Here is a 27,728-nt window from a genome sequence, read left to right on the forward strand (position 1 = left end):
CTACATGAGAGATGCTGAGGATTGAGGGACTCCCCACATAGAAATATGTTCTGCCAGTAGCTCCAGCCCTTCCCCCAAAAGAAATGAAGTAAGAGGGGAAAAGAGAGAGAAGTGGGTGGCAGAAAAAAGAAGGGAAGAATACACTAGCAGGAAAAAAATGAAAGAATGGGGAGGCAGGTGGTGGAAAGGGAGAGGGCAAAGGGAGAGAAGGGATGGCAAAAAGTGTGTGGGGGTGGCAAGATAGAGGGGCAGAAAAGAGAGGAAATGGTGGCAGAGGGGGAAGAATGGGATGCCCTGCCCCCTTATGACTCTGTTCCCACCCACCACCCATATGTGGCCCCCAAGAGATTTTCCCCAAGGGAACATGACCCCCAACAGGGAAAAAAAGGTTCCCCACGCTAGAATAGACAGTGCTAGATACGGTGGTTCTGGTGGCCCAGCCTTGTATAAGTTATCTTCTTATGTTCCTATGAAAAGAAGCAGCGCTAAGATCTCCTCAAAGCTCTGTGTTTCATTTTGGGTGGGGCTGCATGCCATTAAATTTACTTTAATCCCCAGCCCCCAGCAGGTGGACCTGGCAGCCACATCTGAATGTTTGAGAGTCAGAATGTTTCTCTGGCTAGCAGGGCTTCAGGGGGGAAACAAGAAGACAGACTGACAGATTCTGGAGATGGATGAGTGGGAAGGAATGCAATAGCAAGAGGCAGCTGTGGGGATGAGCTCTAGCAAATTGACCACATTCAGTGGAGATTGGAGATCATGCTTCTTTTTGCCCAAAGCAGGGGGTCATGTTATCTCAAGCCTCTGTGCACAGAGGTTTGACCCAGAGCCAAATGCAAGTCAGCAAGAGGCAGACTTGACTGTGGCCTCTCCAAGGGCGCTTTGCTCCAACCTTTCAGCGCTGGCTTGCAGCTGCAAACTACACAGCAAGGAGCCATGCCACTGGCTGAAGGGCACACAGCTGAAATTTGGTGTACTTCAGATCTTGGTTCAGTAACCCCTGATGGATTTAACATGAAAGGGGCTTTTTGAGGCATAGGGTACTTTCAGACTTTTGCAATTTATGGGTGGGATTCAATCACATACCAGCAAGTACAGGTTGCTCAGTTGATTTGGCAGTCCTGCGCAACAACTCCACTCCCCCGACCCAAATTGTGTGTGTGTGTGTGTGTGTACTTTTGGCAATAAGGAAAGTGTCAGGAAAATGTACTTTAAAGTGGGCGGTGGGGATGATTACTTGGCAAAAAGACATATAATATATTAATATAGTATTAGAAAATAGGTACCAACTTAACTCTAGATGCACTGTGGAATTAGAATATGGAATCTAGCCCTTATGCAGAAACCAATGAAGCATCCTACAATGCTCAGAATGCAAAGACCAAAGATGATTTTGAAACTGTATTACATGTGTTTATTCAGTACGCTGGAAAGGACAATGTTGTCCTCTCACCCATGGCTCACTCTGAGACAATCTGTTAAGACAGAGAGCAGAAGATACCCAACTGTTGTAATCAGTTCAAAACTGCTTACAAACTCACTGTTTGCATGGAATGTTTCTTGGGGGGGGGGGCTATGGAGATTGCTTGCCATATGTCTTTTTAGAAACTGAGACATTAAAAAGTTTTTTGTTTTTTTAAAAAAAGACAAATAATCTTCCCACAAAAAATCAGAATGAATGCTCAGTAAACACTCTTCTAATGTCCCTTCAAAATTTGCACAAACAAATCAGGACAAATGCCCACCAAACAGGCCATCTGGAGAGAGGCCTGATGGACATGCTCTCCTGCCTCAGAAGAATTTATCCCAAAGCACAGAATCTGACACCATACAAGCATACTCATTTCCTCCCCTAAAGGAAACTACTGGGGCAGGGGGAGGGGCTGTGAATTTGATTGGAGGAATAGCCTTTGGAGAGGGAGGTTTAACCCTTCTCCCTGTTGACATTGTAGGAAATGTATAGATGTTGGTATGTACTATCAGGGAAATTGTAGATAGGACAAGGAGAAATTTTAACTGTTCTGGTGCTTCTGCACCAATCAAATTTGGGTATAACCCTACGGCATCATTAACATCCAATATTCTCACTGGATCCCAGCTACTTCCCAGCTTAGATCAAACCATACTTGTTTATCGAAGATATGCCTACCCTGTCCTTCAAACAGGTCCTCAGAATGCCATTCTTCATTGCCTCTCTTGATGCAAGTCACATGGTATTCTTCAAGCAGAAAACTGGCTTGCAATTATTACCATAATATATTCCAGTTGTGGGGAAGCCACTTTTTTTAGCCTGAGAGCGAAATTCCCTTTTGGCCAGTGGCAGACGGGGGACATAGGCAAAAGTGGATGGAACAAAGCATGTAAATTCTACCTTTGCACGGAAGGCTAGTTCTTACACACACTCATTCCATTCAAATGGGGGGAATTCTGAGGGCCACATAGGGATGCCTGGTGGAGTACATTTCACTGCTTATAATAATATAATTCATTTCTTGAAGTGTGGCTTCTTACATAGATAAACCAACATCATTTGTGCAGAGGAGGGAAGTGTCAGCAGGTTTTGGGGGAACAGAAGGTTTGCTGAAGTACCAAAAAATTACATTGTAAATGAAGGGGGTGGAATCCAAACAGCACAATGAGGACTGGGTGAGCACAAAAAGATGGGAGGAAGAATTCATGGAGTATCCTAGAACAGGGCATGTCCGGGTGAGTGGAACACTGAACAGGAGTGCTATAACATTTTGTTGCAGGTCCTGCTTGTGATGACCACAATCACACATTTCTGAAGTGTTCTCAGATCAAAGCTTTGTGCCAACAGATAAAATCAAGAACTGTTTGCCTTTGCGCTATCAGTACTTACGTGTCCATGAATTTCCGGCTGAGGTCTGAGATGATGAATGGAGAGCCCTTCTGAAAGGGAGGGTCCCGGGCTACTTTGTACCAGATAGGTTGGCAGTTGGCACACTGCTTGCTCTGAGGGACCGAGCTTATCATGGCGGCATCAATCTCCAGTTGTTCATCCAAAGTGTAGATTTGGATGCCACAAACCTCTTCATTCACCTTCTTGGAGTCCAGCCTGATGGTCATGGGGACATCACAGAAGAAGTTCTGAGGGCCAAGGGATATGTTCCGCCCACTGACCATTAAGAGTTTGATGTCATTCACCGCTTCGCTGAAATGCCAGTCATCAGAGACATAGGTCACCCATATGGTCAGAGACTCTGGGATTACTGGGTACTGAAACTCTAGCTCCAGGTAGCAGCCCTGGGGTTCGGGACAGGCAGGAGGGATGGTTTGCTTGATGACTGCTGAATTAGGGCTCCAAGTTCTAACACTGGCCTTGCACGGCTGTTCCACATCAGGGGGACCTTGAAAGCATAAAGAAAATGTAAAGTTGAAGACAACACCTCAACACTGCATCGGTCTTATAAAACTGGAAACCCGAAATTTCAGTTTCCACAATGTAATTTATATGTTGTATAAAGAAGAATTTTCATGGGACACTGATGGGCCACAAGCTTCTTTCCTTTGCCCATCAATTTCCTTGGACAACCTCAAGTATTGTGTTATTGCATTGGAAGAAAAAACTCTCAATCCACTAGGGAAGGAGAAGCCAGTCAATTTCAGTTTTTCTCATATTCTCATATTTCCAAACCCCAGTTCAGTTCTCCTCATTTCTGGATCAGTTTGCAATAAAAAGTCATCGTGAAAATTCATCAGCATTTTAGTGTGAATGTCTCTTAATATATACTTTTCTGCATGCAGAATATAATTTATTATGTATGCTATTTTTGTTAATCTGTACATATTATTTATTATTATTATTAAATTTATTATCTGCCCTTCATCCGAATGTCCCAGGGCAGGTTACAAATTAAAACACAACATTAGAACAGAATAACAGAAATAGTTTAAAACAATTTATAATTACAGAAATAAAGTGGGCCATAAAAATATGCACATCCAGTGTCAAAGGCTAGTTGCATTTCTGTTAGGAGGTTTTGTACTGAAACACGAACTGAACTGAATTCCTCCTCTAACCCAATTCACTTTCATATCTGGTTTTCAGTAACACCGCTTGAGACCCTTCTTCATGTGCCCCCTCCACGAGGGGTCTGGAGGGTGATAACACAGGAACAAAACTTTTCTGTGGTAGCTCTCTGTAGGTGGAATGCTCTCCCTTGGGTGGCTCACCAGGTGCCTTTGTTACATATCTTTAGGCACATGGAAGAAATGCTCCTCTATAGCCAGACCTTTGTCTGACGAAACAATCATTTGTCTTTAGAACTGGTGGGGAGTTAATTGTAAACACTGTTTGACTGTAGAATTGCTTTGCAAAATTTGGAGAAGTGTGACTTTCAAAGCGTGACTGTGGTGTTTCAGTTCACATACTGTTATGGGAAGAGAAAATTAGGGAGTAACAAAACAAAATTTCTCTCCCATCCCTCCTGTTCACTTTTTCCACGGCCGTGCATGATTTTTCATAGATTACTCTGATGTGTCCCTCATTTGTCTCCCCTGCCCTTCCAAAGCTAAAAAGACTGGAGTGCAATAAGAAAATGCAACAGAAGCTAGCAAAGGATTGGTAACAAGCAGATAAAAACAACATTAAACTGAAACAAGTGGAAAAGGACAATGCAGCCAAATACAACAGTGGAAAGGAAATGTTATCTTCTCGCATTTGCTTTTCTTTTCTTTTCTTTTTGCAAAATATGAATGAGGCAGTGAAGGCTTGGTCACAAAGAGATAGCATGCAACAGTGACTCGATTTATTTGGAGCAGGATCACTCTTCCTTATGAAAGCTCATGCCATGACAAACTAGTTAGACCTATTCCTCGCTGAAAAGGTCTGTCTGTGTTTGGGGCTGTACCACATCTCCAGTGCCACAGATGGGGAATGTGTGGTCCTGTGGATGTTGCTGGACTCCAGCTCCCATCAGCTCTAGACTGTATGGCCAGTAGTAGGGATGCATCCCAACAACATCCAGAGGGCCACAGATCTGTGAAGTGTTCTGCCTCCCCCTTTGGGAGCTCTGAGCTTCAACGGTCTTATAGTGCAATGCTATGTGGGTCCACTAGGAGCAGGCTCCTTTGAGCTCAATGGATTTAATCCCAGGTAAATTTGCACAGCAGGGATGAGGAGCCCATGGCTTTCAGGTGTTGCTGGACTCCAACTCCCAACACCCCACCAGCATGGCCAATGGTCAAGGATGATGGGAGTTGTAGCACCTGGAAGACCACCCCCACTCCCAATCACAGTTTATGTTAAACTTGCAAAACACATTGGGTGGTATTCAACTCAGTTTTATTCAGAATAGACCCACTAAAATGGATGGTGCTAACTTAATGCCATTAATTAATTTCAATTGGAACAAAGCTCAGCTGAATACCACCCACTGAACTTCAAGAAAACATCATTCAGCAGGTGAAATGAAACCTTAAGCTTTTTATTAGAAAGGCAAACCATCCATGAAAGGAAAGGACCATACTGTAATTCCTCGCTATCACTTCATTCACTTTGCCAGAAAAAGAGGTGTCCATCAATTGCCCTTGTGTTCCATCTGATGACTTCATCACTCCTGCTTTTAAAAAGGTTTCATGTAGATGTTAAACAACATGGGGGATAGGATTGAGCCCTCTGGAACCACACATTGAAGGTTCCATGGGACTGAAAAGCATCCCCCAAGCAACACCTTCTGGAAACAACCATCTAAGTTGGACTGTTACCACCACAAAGCGGTGCCACCCACCCCTAGTTCAGACAGTCACTCCAGAAGGATACCATGGTTAATGGTATTGAAAGCTGTTGAGAGGTCGAGAAGAATTAGCAGGGACATGTTTCCCTTGCCTCTCTCTCAATAAGAGGTCATCATACAGGGTGACCAAAGCAGTTTCTGTGCTAAAACAGGACCTAAACCCCAATTGAAATGGATCTAGAAAATCAGTTTGCTGGAAACGTTGTCCAGAGTTTAGTTGTTTTTTCAGACCAACAGCATACAATATCTGTGTGAAGCCTTTATTCACAGCCAAGAAGTGGGAGGAACAAAACATAGACTACTGAGATGCAAAGGATATTCTTGGCCAAATTAAGGTAACATTGCATACCCTACAAGAAAGCAGTTCAAAATCTCTTTTAAAATACTATTACTGTTATTAATACTACTAACAGCAGCAGCAATGAGAAAGGCCTTTTGAAACGTAAGAATCTTCCTATCAGACAGCCCATTGGTCTATCTAGCTCAGTATAGTCTACACTGACTGGCAGCAGCTCTACAGGATTTCAGACCAAGAGCTTTCCCCAGCTCTACCTGGAGATGCTAGGGATTGAACCCTAGAATCAACTACAGCAGGAAATTGGGGGGAGACGTGCCCCTTTCCCCCCATAGAAAACATCACCTCATGTGTGTCCTCTGCTGTGTGGGTCAGGGTTGCCCACTCCATTTTTTTTAAAAAAACCCTCAGAACTGAGCAAGCATTGTTGGGAAGAAAGCTATGCTTAGATCTACTAAATCGATAAAATTTGCATTGCAAAAGCAAAAGTGGGTTTGGGCAGAGCAGGCGGAAGAAAGCTGCCTGTGTTGATATGTGAGGGAAATCAATAAGGTTTGCTTTGTGAATCAGAAGAGAGTTGACGAGGAAAGAAGGCACCTGCAAAATCATTTGTAGCTCAGAACAGGGGAGACAGGGCTTCTGAAGCCAAATCAAGAGAAGCAGTCCAGAAGGATATAATGGTCCATTGTATCAAAAACTGCTAAGAAGTCCGGGCACTCCCCTAGCTTCAGCTGTCACACAAGTCATCTTTCAGGGCTACCAAGTCTGTTTCTGTCCCAAAAATACATCCTGAAACTAAGCTGGAATGGATCCAGTCCAGGACTACCTGAAGCTGAAAAGCCAACACCTACTCTAGCACCCCCCAAAAGATGTATTTGAAACCATGTGGTAGTTGCTCATTACTCTGGGATTCTAATTTGGATTATTCAAAAGTGGTTTCACCAGCACATCTTTCTGACAAGTGAGGACCACATCTTCCTTCAAGGAGGCATCAACAACCTCTGAGGTCCAAATACCCAGCTCAGCTTTTGCTGATTTCACTATCCAAGATGCACAAAGTTCCAATGTACAAATAGAAGGACACACGGCTCCCAGTGGACTGACCATATTCCCAGCCAACGCCAACGAAAAGAAAACCATTACAGGGCTTCCTGTTTCCAGTGTGCCAGGAATGGAGTCTCTCTCTCCAGGAATGGGAAAGAGACAGATGGAGAAAATCAGATAATGATGGGGGAATTTCATTATCTGCATTCCTCTGGTTGGAAGAGGAACCAGGCTCTGATCCACAGTTTGCCTGGTGGTCTGGCACTCGCTTCCCCATGGAACACGAGGGCAGGCAAAGGCATTGAGACCACGGAGCACTCCAGGTGCCGTGACCCCCTCCCGATCCCGTTCCTGGAAGCACAGGTTATCCTGTTAATTGGACTTAACTGGAGTAAACTACAGGCACGTGCCAGAGACGTTGAGATAAGAAACTGCAAAAACAACCAAGCTACAAAGATGTAAACGTTTTGGATTGAGAGCAGATTTCATTCGGTGAAAGAGACAATGGGGGGAGGGGAGCCCACGGTTTGCTTACTTAAGGTTTTTCTCTATATTTATGATAAGGCAACAACAACAACAACACCCCCGCCCCCGCCCCCTGAATGCAAGTTTTATTAACAAATATCTGCACAAATGAAGATGGAAGAAACTGGAAAATAATATGGAATTTAACAAAATTGGAACTGCATGTGCGACAGAAAGGAACTGAGAGGGAAGGAGAAAAGAAATGCTATGCTATGAAAATATAGAGCAAAATCTTCCCTAACCTTCATTATCCACAAAGGAATATCTTTGAGATAAGGATAAATGGCCATAAATCAGCAGCAGAGAGGAAAAAAGTCTACCAGCTGTGAGAATAGCAGTTTTTGGATTAACTATCTGCAGTCCAGATTCAGACCGTTCTTCCTAGGCTGGAAAAATGGCAAAGACAGATTCCTTACTGGAAGCCGAATCAATGGACGAAGCGATGCAATGACTTTTAGAAACTGTGAGATAACAGCTTCTCCTGAGACATGATGGAAACCATCAACAATTGCAGGAATAAAGGATACAACACCATATATGGATGGGAATCATCATGGAAAAAATTGTCACATGCAGGAAAGAATAAGGATTACAGCTAAAGTTCCTCACTTGAAACTTTATAAATTACCTATTATAACAACACAAATTGAAATCACAAAACTCTGGAATGGAATGAAAATTATTAAAATTTTGGAACGCAGAAAAAATATAGAAGAATGAACTCATCAACTATAGCATGTGAGGGGGGCAGTTTAATTAAATTTTATAATTTGACATTTGAATAATTGCCATTAATAATTGTATTAATTGGATAAAATTGATAATGTTATAATGAGGCTGTTATTGGAACGATTTTGAACAATCAATAATTATTATTTTTTTAAAAAAGAAATCCATTACAACAAGATAGGGAGGGGGGCAATTTTGATTCTGTTTGCATTTTTTTTTTAAAAAAAACCCTACTAATTCATCCTTTCCAAAACCATACATGAACTGAAAAGCAGGTAGTCTTCATAACTCCCTGAATTATGTGATGTGGTTCCCAGACAAAGCAATAGGCATAAAAACAAGTACACAAAGGGAAATTGTACCTAAAACTGCATAAAATAACATAAAATAATATAGTTGGTTTTATGTTATTTTCTTTTAAAATTTATTATTTATGCATTTTTCCAGTTGTCATGTTTACATATCATATTTCACCATCCAACATAATTTCTATACTGACTTCCCAACCTTACCTTCCGTGGCATTCTTGGTATTCCTAGCTAAGCTGCATATCAGTTTTTTATTCCACCCTCCTGTTCCCCTTGTTGCCTCTCCTTGTTTTTAGCAGTTCTTCATAAGATCACCCCTACTTTCAGATTGATTTCAGTATTTAAGTATTCCCCAAAAGAGTTCCATTTGCCCTTCGTCTTTTTTTCATCTTGATCTTTTATTTTGGCTAAGTTGGAAATTTCAGCAAATTCTAACAATTTATACAGCCATTGGTCTTTCAATGGAATTGGGTTTTTTCCATCCAAATTCTAGCATAAACTACTCTGGCTGCCACTGTTGCATAGAGAAAGATGTTGTGTGCCTTTGCTTTTGCTCTCATTGCTAATGATTGCTAGTAAGAGGGCTTCGGGGGTTTTTGAAAATGTCATTTTAAGGATTTTTTTGAGTTAATTGTAGACCATCTCCCAGTACTCTTGGGCGTACTTACAGTGCCACCACATATGAATGAAGGATTCCTCAGCCTCTGCACATTTCAGACAGAGTTTAAAGCTTCTTTCATACATTTAAACCAATTTGGAGGGTGTCATGTACCACCTTTAGGCCATTTTTTACTATATTTTCCTTTCTTAAATTCTGAACTCCCATCTAGAAAGCCATTTTCTTTGCCCTTCCTAAAGACCTCATTTAGTTGAAAGTATTGGAACCAGTCTGAGACCCAGTTTTGTACCTCTTCTCTTCTCTTTAATCCTAAACTGCCCTCCCTCTGCTCAAGGAGGTCCTTATATGTGCCCCAGATCTTGTTCATGTTTGGTTTTTTATTGCCACTGCTCGATGGGAGATATCCACCAATGTGCTCTTTGTCCCCCCCCCCCAGACACTGTAGAAGCTCTTTCTGATCACATGATTGTGAAATCCCTTGTGGGCCTTGGCTTTGTCGTAATATTTGTAGGCGTGCCATCCGTACATCAGATCAAATCCTTCTAGATCCAGGATGCTTATGTTTTTCAGCTCCACCCAATATTTCATTCAACAAAAACATGGTACATTTTCAGGTCTGGGAGCCCATATCCCCCCTGTTCTTTGCATCAATTAATATTTTATATTTAATCTTGTCATCCCGTTCTCTCTCTCTGCCCCTCCACCATATGAAATTAGTAATGTAATTTTCCCATTGTTTAAAATAGCTGGTGCCTTTAATCACTGGTAGAGCTTGGAACGAAAAGATCATTTTCGGTAAGATATTAATTTTGACCGCTGATATTCTTCCAAGAAGCGAAAGCTTCATTTGGTTCACTGGATGCGCCAAGCTTAGACCATGTGGTTCAAGCAAGCCATCTTGGTATTTCTATACAAATAATTTATAAACTACTATCCTTATACTTAAGGTATATTACCTGTCTTTTCTTGCTGCCATATGGAAAAGTACATGAACCTGACCTTTGAAGAGTTTGTAAACCTTTTTTAACTTACCAAACATGTGGTTTCTTTCTATGCTAAGGGAAGTGGGGAGCTTTGGAATCGACTTAGAAGGGGATATTTTAAAGGTCTTATAGCCTATAATCCCATGTTTTACTTTGCTGCATATTTTGTTATTTTAAATCTCTACTGGGGCTCTCTCACCAAAGAATACTTGCTCCAAACCTGTATCTAGACATACAGAGAACTATTTTATTTTACCATATCTAGTATTCCCCCCCCCCTTCTAAACCAAATCTAACCAATAATTCCTGCACTGCAGGGGTTTGGACTAAATTACCTTTGATGTACTTTCCAACACTACAATAGAGAGTACTACTAGCCTGGGAGGTATTGGAGAAACTTGCTATATATGTGCGTGAAGCTTAAAAAACCCCAGTTAAAAGCAGGGGAACCTTCAACTATATCCTACAGTTTAGTAAAGTAAGCAACAAGTGGAAAACCTCTAACATACAGCAGTCACAAAACTTTCCTGACTTCCTGAAAGCAGCAAGTGTTCAAATAAAACAATGGTGGAGGTGCTAATTATATTACAGATGGGCCAAAATCCTCTCCCCATAAACGTTAATAGGGGACATAAAGGTAATGGTAAAGGAACCCCTGACAATTAAGTCCAGTTGCGAACGACTCTGGGGTTGCGGCGCTCATCTCGCTTTACAGGTCGAGGGAGCTGGCGTTTGTCCACAGGCAGTTTTTTCTGGGTCATGTCGCCAGCATGACTAAGCCACTTCTGGCAAAGCCAGAGCAGTGCACGGAAACACCGTTTACGGGTACCTTCCCACCAGAGTGGTACCTATTTATCTACTTGCACTTTGACCTGCTTTTGAACTGCTAGGGTGGCAGGAGCTGGGACTGAGCAACTGAAGCTCACCCCATCGTGGGGATTCGAACCACCGACCGGTAAAAGTGTGAGATGAAATTTTGACATTATTTAGCAATGGACAATACACACACACAACCCTGTATTTCAGTTTGGACATACAAATGACTTGTCAGTTATGCTTATTTACATCTGTGCATGTGTGTGTGGGGGGGTAACCTTCCTTCCCTGACAACTTTACATTCATAATGTGGGTTGCACTATATTAAATTGATTTAAGAATCTCGCTGAAACTCCTGGACACTAATCTTGGCTCAAACAAAACAAAGTAAACATCACCACTGCTTCATGTCTGGGCAGCAATGGTCCTTGTCTCACGAGACAGTCAAGCACTACTGTATAAGCAAGACAAATTTGTGCCTCAAACCTGCTAATTATGAACTTCTCTGCTATCATTCGAACTATATTATTTTTTCATTTTTCTTGTTCTCTTGCTTGGTCTTCTCCCCCTTCCTCCTCCACTGTTGTCACAACCGCCCTCCACTTTGCTTCTTGTCCATTTCCCTTCCCCCAGAGTGAGGTCACCTTCTGCTTCACGGGGACTCCAGTGTCCGGATGGGTCACATGGCATCGGTGATGAGGCTCTGAATGCATACTGCACAAGGGTCCTGCCTTCCACGCAGAGATCACAGGCTGATCCCACTTCTCTAGGAGGCCAGGAAATAAGAAAAAGAAAGAAAACGCACCAACTTAGTAACAGTTGAATTCAATGGAATAAAATGGGACAAGATAACAAGTTGAAGATCACTTAACCCTCCCACCTCGCCTCTTGATATGGCACACCAGGGAAAGAGGCAGAAAAGATGCAATTTGCCCTTCCATACTGTAAATTCATCTGTGCTTGGAATCCAACTTCCCCCAGCGCAGCCAGTGCTGAGAGATGATGGGAGCTGTAGTTCAGCAACAACTAGAGAGCTTCTAGTTATACACCCCTAGTATTATGGTCATGTGTACCTTGGGGTGGGCCCTAACCAGGACTGCCCTGTGAGCCAAGGTTTGCAAGCTTCTTTTAACCCTATGCCTGCACCTTTGGTGCTCATTAACTTTCTAAAAAAATATTACTAAATTGGGGCCTATCAGATACCAATACCAGGTAAGTTAGGTTCCCTCCTTTAGAAAGCATCACTCATACCTTTCTGGACATGCTCTTAAAGAACTGCAAAACAAGTTTTGGTTTCATCAAGCAATTTGCCTCCAAACACACATTTGGAAAGGACACCTCATGCTCATTAAAGGAATTGCCTTTCCATTCAAAGCATGGAGACTTGAAGTGCAACTTCAAAAATGAGAGGAATGGGGTATATTTCACTACTTTGGAAGCTCTGGGTCCCTTCCTTATGTGCTAGAGACACAGGCATTTGCAAGGGAAATTAAGAGCCAGCAAGCCAGTCACATGAACGTCCAAGAGGGCTTCCCAATCGCCTCCTTAAATCAAGAAGTTTGTACCGCACAAATCACTGCCATTGTGGAAGAATTAAAGAGATAGCGATCGCTGGAACTGCGGAAATGACAGCCACCTGGGTGATGGAGAGCGTCTCTCTTGCCCGAATGGGACTCCACAGTCACGCCCGTCAAAAATATCTGCCTGCGTCAGTCCAGTGCATATTGAGTAATTGCAATGGCTGTGGATAACGAGATTAAAAACTGCTTTGATGCAGTCAGGAAACGAATGGGTTGGGGGGGGGAGGCTTCTGTTTCTGCTCCTTTTTCATATTTATTTGAATCCAAGAAAATGCTTCATTATGACAAGTGGTGTGTGTGATGTGGACAGCAGCACCATCAGGTCACCTGCCCCAAACGGCTGCCTGTGCAGCATGTGGGGAAATGCATAAACTTCAAGGCCTCCATGGGTGTCTCTGCATGCTCAACTTGATAATCTATTACATATAGCAATTATCAAGTCTGCTCCAGTATTTACTTGTGCTTACTTGGCAGCCCAAGTTCACATTCATTTTAAGACTCTAGCATACAACACCTGCTTTCTGAGAGCATCCGTGCAGTTCCTCACCCCCTGCTACCAGCTCAGTTCATTATAATAATAGAACTGTAGAGTTAGACGAGATCCTGGGGATCAGCTAGTCCAACCCCCGGCGATGCAGGAATCCTGCCCACAGCTGTCCCTGAGTGGGCTCAAAACATCAACCTTCCGGCTAACAGCCAGACGCACTGACCCATTGCACCACAGAGATTCAGGGCTTTAGAGCAGAGGTCATCAAACTAAGGCCTGCAGACCAGATACGGCTCACTGGGCTTGTTAATCTGGCCCACGAACTTTGCAGACCCTGCCGCCCACTCAGTCAGTCCCTGAGCTAAACAGGCACAGCGCAGAGACCTCGCCATGCGGAGACTGACTTCCATGACGCGGCATGGCTTCTGATTGGCTGCAGGAAGCTCCCGCAGCCAATCAAAAACCGCAGATGCCTCTGGGCATCTTCCTGCTAAGGTGGCCAAGTGGGAGGAAGCGGCTGAGCAGGAAGGAAGCGGAAGCGACGCAGAGGCTGCCTCCGCTGCCCAGGCCAGCAGCATGGGCTCTGTGCCCTGCCAAGACAGAGGACGCCAATGTTGCTGAAGACGAGGCAGTGTTGGTGGCTGTGGCATGAGTGGCATAGGTGGGGGGGGCTTTCGGGTGGTGGGGTGCTTTCAGGAGGCGTTGGGTCCAGCCCCCCAGAAGGTCTGAGGGACAGTGGACCGGCCCCCTCCTGAAAAAGTTTGCTGACCCCTGCTTTAGAGCCCTGGGGGGACAAATGTGGTCCTCCAGGCCTCTATATCTAGACTTCAGAACTCTCTCCAGCTAACACATCTTGCTGGTCCTGCTTTGTACCCCAAGTAGTCTTGCCTGTCTGGAATGTGTCCCTGAATTCTGAGAATTCCCTTCTGGGCAACTTTCCGAGGACCACACGCCAGTGGTAGATGGGGCCAGATGAAAGCAGGTGCAACAATGAATGTAATTCTACCTCTGTATAGCAGACTACTTTCTTCACACACTTACACGTACTTTTCTGAGCAGCATCATGTGAGGGAAGTTCCCTGCTACACCACTCCCTGACTTTGGAAACCGTGCAAGTTACTGGAGGAGAGGAACTGTGAGCAACATCATGTTTTTAGGCCCAGTGTGTCCCTTGTTATTTCTGCTCTCGCAAAGAGGTGTAATGTCGTCAATGCAATCTTGTTATATTTCTAGTACAGAAATGTTGGTTTTACTGTTATATTGTTATTTATTGTTATTAATGTTGTTACATTTCCTCCTTTTTAATTGTGTTAAACCATTTACTTGTTATTAAATTGTTATTGCAATGGTGTTAGCGTTGTGATCTATTCTGGCATTCTTTGCCATGGGTGCTTTGAACATGATTCTTTCCATGGAAAGGCAGCATTCAAATAAAAAGATTGCAATGGCATGTGCTCCATCAGGGCAAGCAAGAGGCATGACCGGAGTTCTGAGCTGAGCAAAAGAACACCCAAGGAGGGAATGAAGTAGGGCTGGTGTGAGGCAGGGCCTGAGGAGAGTTTGGAGGGCTACATAGAGAGACCATTCCACTGTCTTAGATCAGCGATAAAGTGACAGGAACTGACCAAGGCATCAATTATTAATTCGGAACAAGAGTCTGAGGAATTTCCCTGTTCTGCCTTTAAAATAAAATTTAAAAAATCTCGGTAAGATTTATTTATCCTAGGCTTGAGAAACTGAGAAAATGATGACATAACTACTGGACAATGTCTTCTTAGATATCCACAAGTTATGCCAATTCCATACTACTGAAACCCCAATGGAAGGGTTTGTCAAAGAAATCTAGTGTTGACTTAGGGTATGATCACTGTGTTATGAAATCCTAGATCGAACAGGCCAGCCATTGTGTGTTACTTAAGTACGAACTAGCCAGGGGTTATTAAAAACATACTGATTGAGGTTGAAGACGTATGTCAGAGAGACGTATTTTGTTACATAACAATTAACCTTGTATCAGTATGTTTTTAATAGGCAGATGGAATTTATTTAACATACAATAACTGCTTTATGAAATATAAATTAAATACATATTGCAAGAACTTAATTTACCCTTTCAGAAAGAGAGAGAAAAGATGGTGGCAGTGGGGAGTAGTGGTGAAGGCAGGGAAAACCAAAGGCCACTTCAGACATAAAGGATTGTATTAAGCTAAGATCCACTCAGAGGAAACCAACTGAAATTAATGTGCCTAGCTTAGTCATATAAATCAATTTCAATGAGTCTACTCTAGCACTGGGCACAACCCAAGGTCTTTTCCTCATATGAATGATTCCAAGCATTTCCTTGGGACTATGCAGTTCAATCATGAATACTACATAGATCATATAGGAGGGGTTACCAATGGCATCTAGGGGTGCTGTTGTGTGTGCCCCAGTACTGTCTATGCCTCCCACAAAAGGTCTCCAAAAAGGTCACTTAAGAATCCATATCAGCTTCTCCTGCATCGAATCCCCTCACCACCACTTAGAGATGTCCACATTTTATTGGATTCCAGGACTGGACACCTCTAAGCAAAGGGTGATAGTGACTGACACAAATGTGTCTTAGCCCATTGTTGGGGCAGCTGATTGGGGAGCGGCATGCCCTTACCATTCTGATCCTCTTTGTCTGCTCTTTTTCTTTTTTCTTTTTACACTTTCTCAAAATTCCAAATGTGTCCACTGACACCCTCCTCCCCCCTGCAACAAAAGTTGGCAATCCCTGTGATAGCATGGTAGGGATAGAGAAGCATCCTGAAGGATGACTGAAATAGGATTGTGCTTATCTGAGTGCCCAGCTTAAGCACTCACCAAAGGACCAAGAGCCTATCTCTATGGCTTCCCTCCATGACCCCTGCTGGCAGGGCCACCATCCCAGCAGAAATGGACACAAATAGAATCACATCCCTGCTGGGAATCTGGAAATGTGTGCCGTCACCTCTGTTTCCTTCCCTGCTGCCACAAGGCAGGGGATCAAGTGAAGGAAGCAGAGTAATTAAGACAAGCCTGATGGCTTAAGGCCAATGGTCCATCTAGTCCAGAATTTGTTCTCGCAGTGGCCGACCAGATGCCTGTGGGAAACCCACAAGCAGGATTCAAGCACAAGAGCCTTCTCTCTTCCTGCTGTTTCCAGCAACTGATATTCAGTCACGATGCCTCTGTCAGAGGAGGTAGAACATAGCCATTGTGGCTAATAGCCATTGATAGCCTTGTCCTCCATGAATTTGTGTAATTCTCTTTTAAAGCCATCAAAGTTGGTGGCAATCAATGCCTCTTATAAGGGAGAAAGAAAAAAGTGAACTGTCAGAGGCAGCAGTTTGAAGCTGGGGCCAAACAGGCTCCCCCCACAGCTAAGTTGCAGTAGGTTCTGAGGAAGGCCCTGCTAGTCTAGAAGCTATTTTATTTTATTATTTCATTTCATTTCATTTCATTTCATTATTTATTTATTTTATGGTCCACCTTTTTTCTCTAAGGAAACCAAAGTGGCACACATAGTTCTTCCCTTCCTCATTTTAATCCCACAACAGCTCTGTGAGGTAGATTAGGCAGAGAGGCACTGAGTAGCCCAAGGTTACCCAGTGAGCCTCATGGCCAAGGGAGGATCTGAACCCTGGTCTCCCATGTCCTAACTGCTACACCATGTGAGGTAATCATATAGGCACTTGTAGACTTTGCATTTGGAATGGAATTATGTCTTTACTTGCCCCACTCCTGACATCATATATATAGTCAAGCGAAGGGCAGGAGGGCATGGCTTGCAGGGAAGAACCAGCCAAATTAAGACGCTTCCTAGACCTACTTAGACCAGTGGGCCAGATAAACCTCTCCCCACCCGCTATCCCATAAACTAGCAAAAAAGACAGTGTCTTCTTTTCTCAGGGAGAAAAGAAAGAGAGCAGGGGATTTTAGCCCAGTTATATGAGCCCCCCAACTATAACCTTAATCTGAACAACTAATTGCTTCTCCACTGCCATTTACTATCCCCATCTTTCAAAGTCAGAAAAACAGGTGTGCATTGTCCCCACCAATTTACCTTTCAAAGAAGTGCCTGTCTATGGGTGGAAACCACTCCAGGGTGATGAAGGTCCCCATTCGGTCCACGATCTGTGGTGTGATAGCGATGGGGGCAGGCTTCTTGACAGGTTGCCAGCTCTGATACACAAGGTCCAGGTAGCAGTGCATCCTTGCCACTTGGTTGGGTGTGAAGGAGTTGGTGCAGTCATCGTCTGAGGGGATAAGGCAGGGTGGAGACAAGTCACACAATGTTGCACATGTGAAAGAGAGGAGAGAGGGGATGGGAGGGGGAAAGAGTTAAATAAAAAAGAGTTAAACTGTGAACATGGCTGCTCTATAAGCTCTCCTGGGTAACACTGCAAGCTTCCATGGCATTCCAGGAGAAAGAGCTGACCAGTAGCAGCCTCAACTGAAGAAAGAAAAAATGAGAGAAAGAAAAACTAAATACTGGATCACAAGACTTATTTATCCTTTCTCTTTACCACCTAGTGATCTGGAAGGGAAATTTCAGAGCAAATTAGAGGCACTGCTCACAAAGCCCTTCATTTAAATGCAGGATAGACAATCTGTGGTCCTCCAGATGTTGTACAACACCAACTCCCATCAGCACCAAGCTAGTATGGCCAATGGTCAGGGATGCCAGGAGGTTGTAGTCCAGCAACATCTTGAAGGCAATGAGAGCCCTAACCCTAATTTAAACACATCTGCTGCCAATCACACAATATGAGATAGGAGGGTCCAATCAAAAGTATTGGGATGATGGGAGGAACGCCCTCCTTGTAAGTGCCACATGACTTCTTGTAGCCTTGCCCACTTCATGCATTTCTCTCAGCTAAGTTACCTAAAGGAATGCAGTTTGGATGGGTAGAAAAGTGGGGCGAGGGAAGTGAATAAGGTTCTGGATGAAGAAGGGACTTATGATCATTCATCCACACTTCCCTTTGCTCAATGAATTAAAAAGCCCTTGCTTTATTCATTCTTCTTTTGTTCTAAAAGGTGCTGAATTCAGATGGGCAGGCATAAACCAGAACATGTAAGTCATCAGTGCTACTGCTGCAAAGTCAGAAACCTGGGCAAGAGAGGTTGGCATGACCCTATACTTGGTGGGGAATGGCAAATTTTAATTTCCTTCAGATTCTCACTTTTCCAATCTTAAATTCAGTTCTCATTGTTAATCATAGTAGTGTCCTGATTTTTTAAAAATTGAATAACCCTAATGAAAATGCATCAGCACCTTAGTGTACACTTCTCCTAATATACACATTTTATATGCCTTTTCCCCCAGTTTAATGCATATGTGTATGTTATTATCACCAATATATGTATTTTAAAACACACTTTACTCTAGTACAAGCATTTTGACTTGGCTGTAGAACTGCATTGCAAAATGAGAAGGGTAAATTTTGAAGGAAGGCTGCTTTTCGGTTTGTGCATTTATTATTTATTTTATTTTATTTTTTGCTGTCCTTCACCAAAAGATTTCAAGCAGTTCACAAGATAAAAATGTAAGACAAAAGCACAGATAAGTAGCTAAAACAGAAACAACAACCTCTCGCAAACACATTAATTTTTTTTTTTAACTGCTCTTACCCATTTTCTTTGAGTCAAACCTTTTGGCCCTGAAAATTCAGTTCATGAACAGTTTTTGATGGATACAGCTTTTATTCCCCTTAAAATTGGCTTGGACCAATGATTAAATACACTGTGAGTATCCAATATAATCTTTCCAAACAGATAGTAGCCTGTGCAGTCCTGTTTGGTCATCACTGCCTTGGCCACTGGGACAAATAAAGGAACTCACTTGCATCTTGTTCTGTTCTGACTTAGCTTAGAAAACATTTTCTTATAGCTGCCCTGAGTAAAAGTGGCAAGGATCAAAAGGAGCAGGACGGGCCTCAACCCAGGTCCGTCCCCCCACATGCTTCTGCTCCATAGTATCTCTGGAGGCCTTCCTCTCCAGTTAATCTATTCTACATTCAGCAGCAACCATGTGCTCCCCAGCAGCCTCCTTCCTCTCTTCCATCCCCACAGTCCAAGGCCAAGGCCCACTGCTGCAGTTGCAGGATTGAAACCTCTGACCACCCCCACATACTGCATTGTTTTGGAAAGTGTGAATTAGTTAGGTTCACCTCTAAATGCAAACTTTTTCAAGTTTCTCCACATCTCTATCCTATACTTGTCTAAGTCAGAATTAAGTCTCAAGGTTTTCAGTGGAGATTATTTCCTAGTAAGTACGTTTATAACACATGTGCTACCAACATTTTTGAAGCCCAGCTGATCAAATGAAATATAATTGCACTGGTTCTCTGTCTCACATGTTCTAGAAAGTGCTTAACTGACTGGCATCAACCTGAACAGGTAAATTTCACCTTTGCTGCAAAAAACTGAAGCCTGAATAAGAAACTCTAAAGATTGCTTTATTTTGCATTTTGAAAAAGGCCAACTCTAGTAGAAAGCTAGGAAAGGAGGGCAGAGTACCTGTGTAGCTCATAAAATTGTTAAATGGAGTGTCCTGGAAGCTACGGAAACCACACATGTCATTCCCAGGGGCTGGATCACCACAGGTCTTGTGTTTTGGAGCTGGATTTGTGTCATGGCAGAGGTCACCAGTCTCAAAGGAAGGTTCTGTTTCCATGCATGGATCATTGCAGGAGAGGATCTCGGAGATTCCTCGGAAGACGTGGTAGAGCCCCAGACTGTGCCCTATTTCATGGATCATTGTATGGGTGTGTCCCGCTATGCCATAGAAGGAAGGATTCAGCACAATTCCCCCTGTAAATAAAGAGAGATAGTTGTTTTTATACTCATATATCCAGAAACATCATGCAATGGCTGTTTCCCATTGGGGCTGGTAGAGTGGAAGGTGGGGAAGCCAATGGGAGGTGGAGCCACAGCCGATGACAGACAGAGCCAGCCCCTGAATGGCTGTATGCAAGAAGGCAGACAGCTGGGGCCTTACTGGGGTTGGTGAGGCAGTGCCACTTTTGCCCTCATGGCCCAGAACACCAATGAGGAAAGGTTTATGGAGTTGGGTATGTTTAGCCTGGAGGTGATTAAGATGTGGCTATGATAATCATGCTCAAATATTTGAAGGGCTGTCAGAATAATAGTGGAGCAAATTTCATTTCTGTTGTGCAAGAGACCAGGAACTGAAATAATGGACCCACAAATTATAAAAAGCGGGATTATGACTAAGCATTAGGAAGAACTTCTTGATGGTACAAGCTGTTCAACAATAGGGCAGACGGACTTGAAAGGTGATGCAATCTCCTACGTGGAAGGTTTATAAGCAGAGGTTGCATGGCCAACTATGACATTTAAAGTCCCTTCCACCCCTATGATTCCTGTGATGGAATCATTCAAGCGCTATGATTCATATGCTATGATTCATTATTTACGCACTATGATTCATACACTATGATTCCAGCTCTATAATTCTGTGATAGCAGGAAAGTAGGAGCAGAACTCAGTGAAGGACCACCAATAAATGGCTTTCAAAGGGGGTTGGGCAAATTCATGGAGAAGATAAGTCTCTCAAAGGTTATTAGCCAATATGATTATACAGTGGTACCTCGGGTTACAGACACTTCAGGTTACAGACGCTTCAGGTTACAGACTCCGCTAACCCAGAAATAGTACCTCGGGTTAAGAACTTTGCTTCAGGATGAGAACAGAAATCGTGCTGTGGCAGCGCGGCAGCAGCGGGAGGCTCCATTAGCTAAAGTGGCACCTCAGGTTAAGAACAGTTTCAGGTTAAGAACGGACCTCCAGAACGAATTAAATTCTTAACCCAAGGTACCACCGTATAAACATAAGAAGAGCCTGGCTGGATCAGAACAAAGGTCCATCTAATCCAGCATCTTGTTCTCACAGTGGTCACACAGATGCTTCAGTGAAAAGCCCACAAACAGGACTTGAATGAAACAGTCTCTCCCCATTTGTGATTACCATCAACTGGTATGCAGAGCATGCCGCTTCCATCAGTGGAGAGAGAACATAGGCATGGTGTTCAGAGAAAGTATATTTTCACTGAATGCTAGTTGCTGGGGCATAAACAACAGGGGAGGGCTATGAGCTTCTCACTCTCCCTGTGGACTTCCCAGATGCATCTGGTTGGTCACTGTTGGGAGAAAAAATCCTAGACTACATTGACATTTGATGTGATCTAACAGGGCTCTTATTATGTTCTTCTGTGGGCAAGCAAAACAAGGCAGATTTATCTTAGGATAAGTCATCCCCAGTGCTATGTTTCTAGAAAAAGAGGTGCTGGAACTCACTATGAATGCCTGCTTTATTCTCTTAAATGGCAATGGCACCCACCTGAAAGATACCGGAACTTCTGGTGAGTTCCAGATGGGGGAAAAAGCCCTAGTTACAACTGTGCTAGATGAGACGCAGAAGAGCCATGATCACTCCTTTATTTGGTTTGTAAAAATAATAATGGCAACAACTGCAAGAGAATTCAATTCAAGAAAAGGTGGTCATTGGGGTGGCCTTTTTAAATCCTATCTCCAGCACCATTTTCTCAGTCCACTTTACTGCCTCACCCTCCCAAAGCTGCTATTGGGAAAAACTCTGCAGGCGTCATATGAGCAACCTGTAAATGTCCCTGCATCGGGCAAATAGGGACTTTGTGGGAGGTTTACCATTGGAAAAATTGCATAAGCTATTAGGTGAAAAGCTGGGCTGGGCTGGGGGGAGGAAGGAATGCTTTAATCAATAATAAGTTAGCAACCAATAGGAGTCAAACTTAGCTCATTGCAGCTTCTCATTGCAGAAGCGCCGAATCACAACCCGTGTGTGTGTGTAGACGCGGGTTGCAAACGCTGCAGGTTGCGAATGCGCATCCCACATGGATGACGTTTGCAACCCGAGCATCCACTGTATAGGGTCCAGATCAAGGGAAGTAATAGTACCACTCTATTCTGCCTTGGTCAGACTACACCTGGAATACTGTGTCCAGTTCCAGACACCACAATTTAAGAAGGATGTTGACAAGCTGGAATGTGTGCAGAGAAGGGCAAGCAAGATGATCATGGGACTGGAAACAAGCCTAATGAGAAACTGTTAAAGGAGCTGGGTATGTTTAGCCTGGAAAAGAGGAGACTGAGAGGAGAGATGGTAGCCATCTCAAGGGCTGTCCCATGGAAGATGGAGCAAGCTTGGTTTTTTTTCCTGATCTGGAGGGTAGGATTCAAACCAATGGCTTCAAGTTACAAGAAAGCAGATTCCGACTAAACATTAGGAAGAAATTTCTGACAGTAAGAGTTCTTCAAAAGTGAAACAGTCTCCCTTGGGAGATGTGGACTCTCCTCTCTCTGAGGTTGAAGAGATTGGATGGCCATCTGTCATGGATGGTTTAGTTGATATTCCTGTATTGCACAGGGTGGGACTAGATGACCCTTGGGGTCCCTTCCAACTCCACAATTCTATGATTCTATTATAAGTATACATTTAAACAACAGAGACAGTGTTTTGCCAGGTACTAGAAAATACAGACTTCTCAGATAAAGGATTGGTGGATCTGTCAATAAAACCTCTCATTTTTCCAGCCATAAGAACATCAGAATGTAAGAGGAGCCAGCTCAGTCTGTCCAATAGCTCATCTAGTCCAGAATGCTATGATTCCATTACACCTTTGGATAGGGAAAGTGAACAGTTGACAACTGCGAGGAGGAGTAGGACAGTCAAGGGACTCTAGTGGTCAACTGTGAGGTCCTTGCTGAGGTGTGAGCTTTGGCAGGTGCCCAATGTGCTGTTCCTTTGGTGCTGCCACTAGACAGTGTGTGTGAATGAATAGCAGCAAGAGAGAATCCATGTTGATTATTTTGCTGCAAACCCATCTCAAAGCTTATCTCCCTACCATTCCTCCCCACCCATCACTAGATATATTGGAAAAACACTCCCTAAGTGAGGAGATAAAAATCACAATACAGGCTGGCTCAATTTCATCAGGGCTTAAGGCAACTGTGCAGGTTGCTTGATTTTCTTATTTATTCCCTTTTTAGACCCCCCCTTCTTTTGGTGGAGGTTATGTATATTTTTCACAGCTGTCAAGAGTCTAAATCAATTGCAATCTCCCCACCAAAAAGATAGTTTCCCTCAACCAGATGATCTATATTCCAAAGCTAAGATCCGGACAGTGGTGCATATTTCATCTTATTTTTTCTTATTAAATACATATTGGATTTATAGAAAGAAAAAGAGTATAGAAAGATTAAGCAGCAAAGTTCTTGCTGAAGGAGAAAAGGTGGGCAGTGAGGGCTTGTAAAACAGGAAATTAATTTTTTCTCCTATTGCCTTATTTGGGGAGGGGATGAGTCAACTTCAGACTGTCCACTGATTATATTTTCTTGTGATGATTACTCTTGCACTCACTTTTATATAGAAAAACCCCCCAAAGAAACTGAATCCAAGGTTCTAAAAGGTACTATTTTGGACCATTAAGAGATTAGTTGAAATCAAGAGAAGAGACAGTGGAAAATACCTATGACTGGTCCAGCAGGAGGTGCTACAGGAGAGTACAACACCAATTAGCCAAAAAATCTAGTTATCTGAAATAAAAAAGCCTGCTTCTGTTCCCAAGCTGCATGCCAGCCCTTCAGCTCTCCCATTCAAGCTCATCTCTCTCTGTGTGATTGTGATTGTACATACAAAGCACCTTATACCAAGTCAGCCCACTGGTCTAGCTGGACCAACTGGCTCAGAATTGCCTATTTTGCTGGGACAGTGATTCCTTAGAGTCTAAGGAAGAGGTCTTCCACATCTCCTTTCATGACATTCTTTTGACTCTCCCAAGCATCTCTCAAACTCACCTCTTTCTCTTCTCCCAAATAAAGTGTTATATACTGAGTCAGACCACAGGTCCAACTAATGCAGTATTGTCTATGCCATTGGGACAATGGCTCCCCAAAGTCTTCAATTCATTTGTCAAGCCCTCTCCCTCTCTCCCCTCACTCCCTGTTGGTACAAATGAAGCATCTTAACACTGAATCTGACCACTGGTCCAACAAGCTCAACATTATGTACTCTGCTGGGGGAGTGGTTCCCCAGCACCCTCCTCATACTCCTGTCTCTGACTTTGTCTCTTTCTATGTGAAGCAGCTTCCACTGACGCAGATCAGTGGTCCACCCAGGCCAGTATTGGGCTCATCCACACTTACCTTTTGCCCCATGCTTTCTAGGCATGGGCCCCTGCTTTCCCAGTCCACATACCAATGCTTTTTCTTTCTTTTTTTGGCCCACCACTTCCCCCTTGCTCTTTAACACTGAAATTGCCGTTTGTTCTGATTTAGCAGTAAACAGCAGGTTTTTATAGGGAAAGTGTCCAGGGCAAAAAAACAACAAAAAACAAGCACTTGGGCATGGACCTGGAAATCCTAGACCTGTGCATAGAAATGTGGAGCAAAGGTAAGTGTGGATGAGCCCATGGTCCCCCAATATCTCAGGCTGAAGTCTTCTTCATCTCCCGATATCTGGTGTTCCCTTATCACTGAGCTATGGCCATTAAGAAGAGAAGAGGCTGCCTTACACTGAACCAGAACCATTGGTCCCTCTAGCTCAGGATTGTCTGCACAGACTGGCAGTGGCTTTCCAGGGTTCTAGATGTGGCTCTCTCCTAGCCCTACCGGGAGACACTAGAGATTGGATCTAGAACCTTCTGCATGCAAAGCAGGTACTCTAACATTGACCTACATCCTTCCTTTTTAGTTCTACAAACCTGGCACCTACTCCTGAAGGCTACTTCTCTGAAAGAGCAAAGGCCAAAACAAAAAGCCCTCCTCCACACTTGCAGGTGATTAATTTGGGGCATATTTATGGCTGATTTTCAGAGGGGAAAGATTCAAGGATGTGATGGGGCAGGTGGGGGGGGGAATCACACCACCTGCTTGCAGAGGTCCGTCTGGTGGCCCACATCCTCTCTGCCTTCCAGTGCATCCCAACTGACAGAAGTGAGGTGCTACATCTATTACTGCCCCAAAAGGATCTTGGGGAAGTGAGAAAATGCAGATGTTGGAAGGATCCCTGGAAGTGACAAGTCAGCAGCAGAGCATATGTCCTTGCTGCCAGGGGTGGGCTTGTGGGGCTCACCCAAGGGAGGCATGGAGGATACTATCCCATGCACCACAGTCCAAGGGGGGAGAGGGGCAGGGAAGCTGCCACCCATTCTCCTCCTGCCCTCCGTGGGCAGGGCAGGCCTGACCTAGCAGCAGAGCAGCTGCAGCCATGTGCACCCTGCAACTGAAGGCACCCTGCAACTGAAGACAGTGGGCAGGCATGAGCAAAAAGGCACAGCTCCTTCTTGCACAGAGCCGGGCTCCAGTGAAGGCACCTGTTTGTATCCCCTCACAAAATTGCACCCAGGGCCACAGCCCCCATGTACCCCTACGCTACGCCTCTGTGAGTGGTGCTCTGCCTCTGAAGTTTGCCCAGGTGGGGGGCCAGCTTCTCTTCCACATCCAGGCAAAAATGAGAGTTTCTTTCATTCCTGGTTTAGTGCTTTAGTGCATTACTGAAAATGTAGGAGGCATAATAATACATAGCATGAAAGGAGTTGTGTTGCAGCTGATGAGTTAGTGTGAGGCGCTGGTAGCGTCCTATGTTCCTAAGTCAGACTACTGGTACAGTACATCTAGCTCAGAATTAACTATGCTGACTAGCAGTGGCTATCCAGGGTGTCTCTCTCTGCCTTATCTGGAGCTGCTGGTGATTGAACCTGGGACCTTCTGCAGGCAAAGCAGATGCTCCACCACTGAACAATGACCCATCCCTCAGGACTGAGAGAAGCTGTGGCTTGAGCCACTGCCAGTCAGTGTAGGCAGCACTGAGCTAGGTGGACCAATGGTTTGCCTTTGCATAAAGCAGATTCCTATGTTTGTCCCATCATCCCTGATCGCTGACCTAATATGCTTTTTCTAAGTTAATCAGCACACGCTGAAGTTTACTTAGCCTTTCCCCCCCCCCCCACACACCACTGGAGGCGGTATGGTGTAGTACTTAGAGTTCTGGACCAGAACATGGGAGAGCAGGGTTCTAATGCCCACTCAGCCATGAAGCTGATTATCATATAGGGTTGGGAGCTATATAAAAGCAGGATATAAATAATTCAGAAGGACTTATCTCTATCACCCTTAATAGAGTCATTTTTGCAGTCTTTCCTTAGCTGACCCTGTGATACCACCTGTAAAGGGATTTTGCAACATTAAGCATGGATGCTTTATCATTTGATGGGTCTAAATACTGTAAGCCAGCTGTTGTGAGTGAGGGTTCCAGGCCATTCCTACCCACCTCCAGAACCCCCCATCATGTCATTTCATCATGCCATGTCATTCTCAGGGGCTTTGGAGAGGGAGAGAAAGAGGGAGAGAGAGAGGGAGAGGGAGAGGGGGGAGAATATGCCCAAAGGCCCTCTGGAGATGGTGAGTTTTCCTCACCCCCAAATTGTTAACCCTCTGAAAATTGGTTAAAACCACTCCCCTGCCATTTCTCCACCCACAAACTGGATGCTTTAGCCTGGCCCCATCTGGCTGTTCCCCCACCATGAAACTCCAGGTGACATCCATTAGGGGTTTCCAGTGGTGAAACAAAGGGCATTTAGCCAGGAATTTTGCCCGGGGTGAAGCCTCCAGAGAACACCACTGAGGCTCTTAGTCAACCAACTAGCTTCTCCAATATGGACACATATCCTCAAACCCTAGGTTAGTTAAGGACATGCCTTCTCACCTAGTTGAAACTTCCACCTAGCAGTCTATGACTGCCCATGATTGGCTGCTCCCACCTTACAGCCTGACATACAGCTCTTCAGGGACACCCAAGTGGGACAAGGAAATCAGCTGCCTGCATTGCGAGCAACAATTGCGAGGTTAATAAGTCACAGTGTTACATCTCCCCCACTAAAACAACGTGTTCCCTCACTCAAAAACCTTTGCAAATTCCACATGTGGAGAAGATGCCCTCAGAAGCAACTTCTTTGAAAAAGGTGAAATACTTTTATCTTGACATCATTTGAGAAATACTGTAAAGTGTTTGGGGTTTGTAATCTAATATTTTCCTGGTTGTAAGCCAGGAAGCGAGGAATGGTGAATATTGTTTTTATTATTATTATTATTATTATTATTATTATTATTATTATTATTATTCAGTGGACTACTTAACACTATGACTGCAAATGATAAGAAATCAGGATAAAGGTTAAGAGCATCCTGTCCTTTCTTCTTTGCCACAAGGAGCAGTCCACAGGGAGGAGATTCTCCCTTTTCAAGGTCTGCCTCTTCAGTTGCCGAGAATCACAGGTGAGGAACGCATTGCTGTTGTGCTCAAGTGCTGCTTGTGGGCTTCCCATGGTCATCTAGTTGGGCAAGGAAAGGATGCTGCATTAAATGAGCCTCTGGCCTGATCTAGAACTCTGCTTAAGTTCATAGGGAGATGATTTGGCTAATTATCCCACCTCTAGCAATGCTTGGGTCAGATAATTGCAATGCTGGGACTCCCAACCTGAGACTCATGGGCTAAGGGCCCAAAGATCTACAAGAGAAC

General features: G+C 43.9%; 1 protein-coding gene across 1 annotated transcript in view; it reads right to left on the reverse strand.

The window, feature by feature from the left end:
• PAPPA (pappalysin 1) overlaps nucleotides 1-27,728 on the reverse strand; it is a 236,094-nt gene that overhangs the window by 153,115 nt on the left and 55,251 nt on the right. The window contains exons 4-7 of the mRNA XM_081896277.1: nucleotides 19,671-19,964; nucleotides 17,212-17,404; nucleotides 11,720-11,841; nucleotides 2,861-3,368 (exon numbers count right to left, since the gene is read on the reverse strand). Coding sequence (XP_081752403.1) covers nucleotides 2,861-3,368; nucleotides 11,720-11,841; nucleotides 17,212-17,404; nucleotides 19,671-19,964 — 1,117 coding nt within the window. The remainder of the gene's footprint in view (nucleotides 1-2,860; nucleotides 3,369-11,719; nucleotides 11,842-17,211; nucleotides 17,405-19,670; nucleotides 19,965-27,728) is intronic.

This window comes from Podarcis melisellensis, assembly GCF_964234715.1.
Source record: "Podarcis melisellensis genome assembly, chromosome: Z".
Lineage (NCBI taxonomy): Eukaryota > Metazoa > Chordata > Lepidosauria > Squamata > Lacertidae > Podarcis > Podarcis melisellensis.